At 41.9% G+C, this 8,811-nt stretch overlaps 1 protein-coding gene across 1 annotated transcript; it reads right to left on the bottom strand.

Moving 5' to 3' along the window:
• Nucleotides 1–930: 930 nt before the first annotated feature.
• On the bottom strand, nucleotides 931–1,998 carry LOC147884122 (uncharacterized). The gene is made up of 3 exons (XM_087398764.1): nucleotides 1,831–1,998; nucleotides 1,429–1,665; nucleotides 931–1,274 (listed from the first exon to the last, which is right to left on the bottom strand). The coding sequence occupies exons 1-3, from the start codon at nucleotides 1,924–1,926 to the stop codon at nucleotides 1,107–1,109; spliced, it is 501 nt and encodes a 166-aa protein (XP_087254890.1). The 5' UTR covers nucleotides 1,927–1,998; the 3' UTR covers nucleotides 931–1,106.
• Nucleotides 1,999–8,811: the final 6,813 nt, after the last annotated feature.

Here is an 8,811-nt window from a genome sequence, read left to right as displayed (position 1 = left end):
TCCTAGAGGCTGGTCCACGTAAATCCCAACAGTCGAATCCCTCCAACCAAATCAATAGTGAGCCTATCACCCAATGATCTTCCGGATCCATTGATTTCACCACCAAGGCTTTAACAAGATTGTCGTCTGGTTCTTCCAATATCATGCTACTAGGCTTGTCTGGAGAAGCCCCTTGATCACCTCCATCAATCAGCAACTAGGATTTGTCAGAGTCTTCGCTTTTTTTTGTGCGCAAAAAGTAAGAATTTATATTAAATGAAAAAAAAGAATCATACAGCAGCATATAACAACTGCAAAGACGCGTGACTGCGATAAACTTGGGGCTATAATAGCAGAGACACTAAACAGGTCCGCCCTAAACTCTATTCGAAACGAGGTAGGAAAGGGAATTTTTTGGAAAATGACATCATTCCTGATCTTCCAATTTTTTGTATAACGAGGGTGGTGTTAGTGGGGATGACCCTCAAGAATAAGGGCCAGTGTAACTGCCATCTACACGGAGGTCTAGGCTGGTTATCCTAAATATTGCTGTGGGAACTGTCATGATTTCAAAGCTTGACCCTCGTTATATGGCTGTTGATTGTAGATTCCCCTATCATAACCCCTGTTAAACAACACACTCTTGAGGAGGTGTCTCGTGGTGGTATGGGGGCATAGGCCCTTACATGAAATAGAATGTTCTACGATTTCACACTAGAATGAACTTTACAAAGTCCCAAACCTACCAATTGTACACTTACACCTGATATCCACGATGCAATAAATTTGAGGTTTATTAAAATAAAAACGATAGAATTTGTGATTACGGAGTCAATCGAGAAAATCAACCTCCATTATGACCCTGTAAAGATATGAACATAAACAGATTACAATCTTACAGATTCATCATATGCCACAAGCTCGGTCTGATACATTCTCAATACCAAAGAACTCCCTCTCTGAGCATTAAGGATTGCTTGGAAGGCCATTCACACACTCACCAATAAATGTTTATTATGCTTACCCAAAAAAAGACAGAGATGGTGTATCGGGCACAGAAAGCCTGCGATGTTGTACAATTCTCCAAACCAGTCAGATAACTCTTTCCTCCCCGGTGTATTCTTCTCTTACCTAGGAGCTTTCTTCTTTCCTGCTACTGTGATTCTCTTCCCCTTCCTAGTGCGGGCATTACACTTTGTGTGCTGCCCTCTGCAAGGCAAGTTCATCGAATGTCGCCTTCCTCTATAACACTGTATCTCCTTTAGCCGTCTGATATCAGCAGCAACGTCTCGGCGCTGGCAAAGAAAGGGATTGTTGGACAATAAGCCAGCGTCACAAAACTTCAAAAAATGTGAAAGACGATATCCAGCAGAAAAAGATTCCTCTAGGTTTTGACGTGTATCTCGAAGAAGTCATTACTGTTGTCACGGAAACGATGACGATGATTACCAGATCTCCCTCTACTTTGTAATCGAGAGGTTTACTGTTGATCTCCTCACGAATGCGTGTCAGTTCTGCCTCCGAAAGCTCTCTAGTGAGCTTATTTTCGAGCCCTATATTAAGCAGGATTTGCCTTGCTTTCGTTGGGCCGATACCATGCACATACCGAAGGGAATATTCTATTCTTTTGCTGTTGGGTATTTCAACACCAGCAACGCGAGCGCATCGGATATGTAAACCCGGAACCTGCTGAGTCAAAATCCGGAATTCTTAATCACAGCGGCAGCAAGAAAAAGCGAGCTAGCTAGTTAGAATGTAAAGAATAGGGAGGCCAAAAGAACAGAGAATTGCAGATCGAGCGACGAAATGCAAGGTGGAGGTGCAGAGGAATGAAAGAAGTGAGTGGCGTACCTTTGGGGATGAAGAAACTCTGCTGGAAGAGGGGAGAGGGAGAGAATGAGAGGCCGTAAGGATAGAGAGAGCAGGCGCAACCGCAGAGGCCGCCATAGCCAGAGCTTCACGATACTGTCCTCGCAAAACACAAGAAGTTTATCCAAACACGGACTCCAAGCTTTCATGTACTCCAGTTGATATATCCACACGTTTGCAAGCCTTGCCGTGCCTTTCCTATGTGTGGTACCTACCCTGAGTTTAAGGGTCCACACTTTGAGGTGGCGCCGAATAAATACGGTGGGCGGAGAGAGCTCTCCATGAGATGCCTGGTAGATGTGGTGGGGGGAAAGAGCTCTCCATGACATGCCTGGTAGATGTGGTAGTTGACGTGCCTGCACAGCAAAGCCGACTCTCAAAATAGAACAAAACAATATATTACCTCGTGCCCCTAGAGTCTCTTTCTGCGTCTGCTAGCATGTGCCATGCGCATTGTAGCCCCGGTGGCTCGATGAGCAGCTAGCTAGCTAGCTGCCTTTCAGACCACCCGAGTGCTCACTTGCCACCCTTGTTCACCTTTGCTTTGCTGCAAAACGTGATCAGGGCGTGCACACAGAGTAGTGACACGTGAACAGTAGCAAAAGGCTCCAACTGACCGATCATGACATGTTCGATTCACCATGGATGCTGGTGCTCGTCGCACACACAAGTGCGTGCGCATTTGAGCACCATGGAAACAAGACCTCAAAAGCTTCTTTCGTTTGTAAGGGTGCTCGCGCCCTCTTGTGCAGGGTGTTATTGGATCAACTGAAGCTGTTGGTCTTTGTCACTTGAAACCCCCCTGCCTATGATGTGTGGAAATCGTGCACCCCTAGCCTATGAGACGGGTAGCCTGGGTGTGGTCCATAAACACACAAAAAGCTTTCTCTTTTCCCTAAAATATACAAAAGAACAAAAAGTTGCACTAACTCTAAGTTTACTCCTATGCAAGAGATAGGATACCTACCACCATCCAACACAAACAATAATGAGCTAGTTTTATACTGGGAAGGTTAGGTGTCATAGGTCCTAGCTAATCGCCATCAATGTTTCTTCTCCCCCCAAAGTGGTCAGCTTATATTAGGGGTTAGTTGAATCTAGGTTTTATGGGGCCGTGGGTATTATGCCATGTGCTAGATTGACCATCCATTTGTGTGTATATCTAGTTTTTTTTCTATAGGATGACACTAAAATTCAACAAATTCCTTTTCAACACAGGAACCACAATTGCAATGCAATCCTCCAACTGAACCTTTTGGTCAAAGGCCGCCCAATTCCACAAATACTGAGCCTCTTGGTCAAAGGCCTCCAACTAAGCCTCTTGGTCAAAGGCCGCCCATTTCCACAAATACTAAATAGCCAGCAAAGCCACACCCAATAGATCCAACAAACATACCGCGATTATAGAGCTAAACCCTTGAGGATCTCCCACAAGCACAACCCTCTTACCAAACTTACAACAAAATCTTAGCATCCCACCAAATATTCTCTTCCACACACACCTCAACATCACACCTTTGGACACTACTCTTTCTACATATATGTGCCAGTTTGTGTGATAGCAGTTGGTTGTGGCTTCTACATATATGTGCCAGTTCGTGTGATAGTAAGCTGGTCGTGGCGAAGCTTCTTGTGTAGGAGTGGCCTTCCCTCTAGTGAGCTTGATCAGCCTATCTGGTTCACAACCACAATGTTGGTCATTGGTGACTATGTCTCACCTTTACTCCTAGGGGTGTGTGTGCATGGGCACACGGGAATGCATGTGTACGTGCATGCATGCATGCGTGTGCATGTGCATGCATGCATGTTGTGTGTCGAGCACCCTTTGCCAATTGTTATGAGCTTGTGTGACGACCCTGTTATATCAACTTGTGAGTAGTATCATTTAGAGTCTTTAGTGATTAGTTATTTCATTGTCGAGAAGCATTTGTACTATCATATCAAGCCTAGTAGGGATGAGTGGATGCCTTCGGATTCGTCTTTGAATAAATCAAGTGTCTTAGTGTCAAAGTTCCTATCTAGATTCTATGTTTTCTATAGTAAGTTTACTAAGGTCTTACATGCAATTTCGTCTTCCAAATTGTGAACTAAAGCAAGTATTGTAAACATTGATTTCCAACAATTAGCTCCCCAAGATTAAGACTATTAGTGTTGTTGTTCATGCTTGAGCTAACAACACCAGCTCCCCATTCTTAAAATCAAACTAAACCTACAAAGACTCCAAAGACCGCATGTCTGCTTTCCTATCATCCCAAAGTTGTCCCCAAAAAAGTATCCCCTTCTTTTGTAGCTTTCTAGCTCTTGAAAGGTTCAATAATATTAGAGGCTTACCATCCCACATCACCACACGACTCCACCCAATACAACAAAATTCCCATCCCCTCTAAGGCCCTTTCTACCTTCCGCTACAACAAGGATCCAATAGACTTTCCAAGAAGTGAAACTAAATCTGACCCCAAAATCTTGGAAAACACATCATTAGCTTATCATAATGATTAACATACCTTTCTATTGCCTTGTAGAGGGGGCATCATAGGCATTAAATGCTATGAGGGAAGACATTTCTTTTTGCCCTGATCTAGTTAGAGCCTTCTATTTGAATCCTATCAAATTTTGTCCCTATATTTGTGCATGGCGTGTTGTAGCATGGAGCAGGAGTCCTGGGACCTTGTGCCTTCCTCAGAGTTACTTGGGCTGCATCACCTTGGTAGCTTCGAGAGGCACTTGTTGGGACTTCAAGGCTTGCATTAAGTCTTGTATTTGATCAAGGTTCCTTGCTTGTTCATCTCCCTTTGATTGATATTTCTTGAGCTCTACCTTTGAGTGCGTTGTGCTCCACTGTAATTGCCTCAATTTGCTTCTACCTTGGTTGCTCTGTCGCTTCTCTTCCATTTTTTGGATATTCTTGGATTGTACCTTGCATCTTGCTCTTTGGCATGTTGCCTATTATGTAGGTTGAGTCCTTTGGTCCTAAGGGATTCTTAATTAGAGATGGAGTTCTTCTTCCAAAAGTGGACTTAGAGTAGATTGACCGCAGGCAAAGTTTTTGGAAACTTGTAGATAGTGCAATAAAGATATCCATCGCTACAAGAAGAATCTCGACTTGAGATCAAAAGGAAAGTTGTAGAGGACATTCAACTCTACACTTTTTGTTTTTATTTGTCTTAATCCAAGTTATTCATTAAGATACATATCATGTGCAAGAAATGGAAAAAATATGACGCTATGTGCGGGTAAACACTAAGAGGATATCCTAGAGAACATTCCATGCGAGCGTGCTTTTTTTCGTGATTCTTTGGGTCTTGTTATTTATCCAAGTAGATTGGGATACTAAAACTAGTAAATAGCTACAAGTGGGATGAACCAAGCCATTTTGCATTTTGACTATTTCAATCCAATATCCAGTGGAATTTCTTAAAGGGAAAAAAAATACTTCTTTGTTCCTACTAGGAGGATTCAAAACTTGCACCTATCCCTTGACATAGGAGGGATTATACCACTAGGCCAACTAGTATTTCTAGATGATATAACGAGTGTTTGCTATATTTAACCTTATATTTGAGGCTTTTTTATGTGAGAGAAGCACTGCCTGTTTCTTCTATCTTCTTGGGCAAAACTCTATACTTGTATTGTCACAAGGAGTACCAGATACTACCCTTGGTTTTGAACTCAAGCGATGTTAGGGGTTAACTAGGCACCTATAGTTAGCTCTAGTCCTAAGCAATACCTGTAGGGGCTAGTTGTCATAGTCAATGTCCTTAAAATAGTTATTCAGTTATATATGCATATAACTACTAGACTCGTACTAATGAGTCTTATTAGTCGGACAGAACTTAGCGATGAATCTGATTACAATGATGCTATGTTTATCACTTCTTTTACTATAATTCGACAATGATAAATGAATGGAGAACACTTTCTGATTTGTATCTACTATTTGCAATCTATTACTGAATTGTAATCAATTCCGACTTATATCTGGCTGTATTCTGATTATGTGTTAAGGCTATCGAGGGAAATGTTTTGCTTAACGTCTGATGTAGAAGTGCTCTGGGTAAAACCACCCTAAACACATTTGGCGATCTGTAGTTGGTTTGAATTTAGAAAAGCCTATGAGATGGAAGGAATCAAGGGAGTGTGATGCCACGTGTTAGAAGGTGCTAGCAAATGTGATGAAGAAAGAGAGCAAGACAAGGAGGACGTAGGCTTGCATCCCACAAGGGAATGCACAAGTGAAAAGTGCAAATCAAGTATTGATGAAGACCTTGATGCAATTTTCAAAGGAGAACGATAATGAAAGAAAGATGGCTAGGCGCTAATAAAGAAGGAAGAAGTTGATTCCATCCTAGACGGAGACAGTTGAAAGACGTGTAATTTACAAGTAATGTGAAAGATAGCACGCAAAAGAAGATCAGAAGTTCCAACTGAGGTCCGACCAAGGGTCATCATTGCCTTCATGGAGGTTCGGGTAGCGAATGTCAGACACAGAAGAATATGAGACTCCTACCCGAAGAGGACACATTTATTATACCAGGGTGAGAGTCAAGTCTGAAGCCTCAAATCAAATCGACCTCCAACAATAACAACAAGATGGAGAAAGCTCTGAGGATGTCGACTATGTTCCGAGCAGAGAAGGATCCTCTACGGATTCTACTCAGAGTTCAGGGTATTTAGAAGTGGAGGAAGAAAATCCAAGCTTGCTGACTCTGGAGTCACCATCATAAGTCTTCATCAGAACAACCTATGGATCATATATAGCAGTAAGAGTTTGTGTTGCAGCCCGAAGAAACTTGTTCAATCCATTGCCACCTCAACCAAGAAGGAGCCAAACTGGTCCACCACCTATCATCATGGCGAATCCAAATCCACTGGTGAAAGCTGCAAAGTTCAAAGGGAAAAAGGGACAAGACCCTGACAGTCATGTAGGGCAATTTGAAACGTGATGGATTGCAAGTGGTTTCCAGGGATTAGTAGATGTAGTAAAGAAGGAGCAGTTTGTAGGCACAATGGAAGGGAGAGCAATGAGCTGGTTCATGCAGTATGGTCTACCACACTTTGCTACATATGATGAGCTGAAGGGATCTTTCTTGGGAAGATTTCAGAAGGAAAAAACACCAGAGGCAGTGCTTAAAAGGCTTCGCAACATGTAAGCAGTAGAAATATTTATTCGTAGAGAATTATGCATAGAAATTTAGAAATTTGTATCGAAGGCTTGTAGCACCATAAAGGTTCAGAATAGTTAGGATCCTATTTTTGCAAAGGGCTCAACAGGGAGTTGCAGACTGCAGTAGCAAGTCGTGACCAACTTGTGGGAGCAAATGATTTCAATAATCTGGTGGAAGGTAATCAAAGGCAGAAAGAAGATCCAAAGCCTCAAAGAACAAAGAGAAGAAGGTAAATAAGAAAAAGCATAATCACTCTGATTCGAAATTAAAGGAAGAGGAAGACTATGACTCAGAGACTAAGGAGAGTGATAGTTCAAAAAATGACAGTTCCAACGAAGATTCGGATGAGGAAGGAGAAGGAAAGAAGAGGATGAAAAAAGGTAAAGACAAGAAGTCTAAAACAAAGGCTAAAACCAAAACTAAGAAAAAAGAGGAAAGGAGTCCTAAAGGAGACTCTAAGCTTGAGAAGATAATTAAGGAACAACTGAAGAGCATGGGAGTAGAATCAAAGAAAGAGAGGGCACCATGTGAGTACCGTGGAATAGATAATCATGATAAAGAAAAGTGTTGGTATAATCCGAGCTATAGGGGGAGGTTACCTCCTCATATGTAGCCAGCAACTCAAGCTGTCCAAACAGTAATTGTTAATCAAGTGGGAGCACAAGCTAACCCAAGATATAATAATGTAGCACCTAGAAGACAATAGAACCAGAGTTGGAATACTCAGCAAAGACAAAACAGTCAAGCATGCAATTATTGTGGGACATTGCCAAGGCCCTCAATGTGAACTGTGGTGTAAACATAGAAATGAAAGAGGCATACCCATGTGAATTTCACTCCCAGACTTAATGCAAACCCTCCACCACAACCACCAGCAGGGGTAAATGTGGTCATTCTGGAGACAATTGTGGAGGAGTCCAAAGAGATCTTCCAGGAGGAGACTACAAGAATACAAAGATTCATAGTAAACATGATATCTAGTTTCCTGATTGTGAGTGTGATTGTTTAGAGTGTCGGAAGGAACTGAGGTGTCCATGATTCAGCCGAATAGCGATGCCACAAGAGTAGGAGCTAAGGCTCAAGTTCAAGCAAAAAACCCATTAGCATTCGATCTGAAACAATTGGTGGATTGGGAGGAACAACAAGGAGTTAGGGATGCAGCCTTAAATGCTATATAAAAAGAAAATGAAGTGAAGAAAGATAGAAAAGATGAGTTATGTAAAGGAAACAAGGATCCGACATAGTTTCGACCGTCAAGGGAGAACAGTCAAAATATAGCCCGACATTAGTCAGATGCAAATCGGATGAAGGAAGATAATGATACTGATAAGAGCAATGCCAAAATGGCAAAAGTCAAACAAACAAAACAACAACAAGTCCGGGTTCAAGAAGATGTTGTTCAAAGTGACACAATAAAGAAGGAGGATTTGACACTTAGCGGGACTGGATCGGCAGACAGTAACCTGAATACAGTCAGAAGTAGTAAAGAGAAAGCTGAAGGTAATAAAGAAGAAAAGGATGCACCTAAAAGGGAGCAAGATTTGCTGATCAAAGAGGAAGTACAAGAATCTAAAGTAAAGCCAAAAAGTAATGGAGGTCAAGAGGAGTTTTTCAAAGAATTGTTGCACTCAAAGATCCACATAACGCTTGACCAATTGCTTAACCTAGTACCTGGTTTTAAAGAACAGTTGTGCCAGAATTTTCATAAGGAACAACCATTTACATAACCCAAGGTTTGCAGCAATTGGCCATTTATTGCTCTTATTGAGGCAACACTAAGGATTAGGGGTACCTATAG

The sequence above is a fragment of the Dipteris shenzhenensis genome, chromosome 27 (assembly GCF_047967505.1).
Source record: "Dipteris shenzhenensis isolate YYH24624 ecotype China chromosome 27, Dip_SZ_1.0, whole genome shotgun sequence".
NCBI classification, from domain to species: Eukaryota; Viridiplantae; Streptophyta; class Polypodiopsida; order Gleicheniales; family Dipteridaceae; genus Dipteris; species Dipteris shenzhenensis.
The sequence above is the reverse complement of the archived record's forward strand: the minus strand, read 5'-3'. Positions and strand labels throughout refer to the sequence as shown.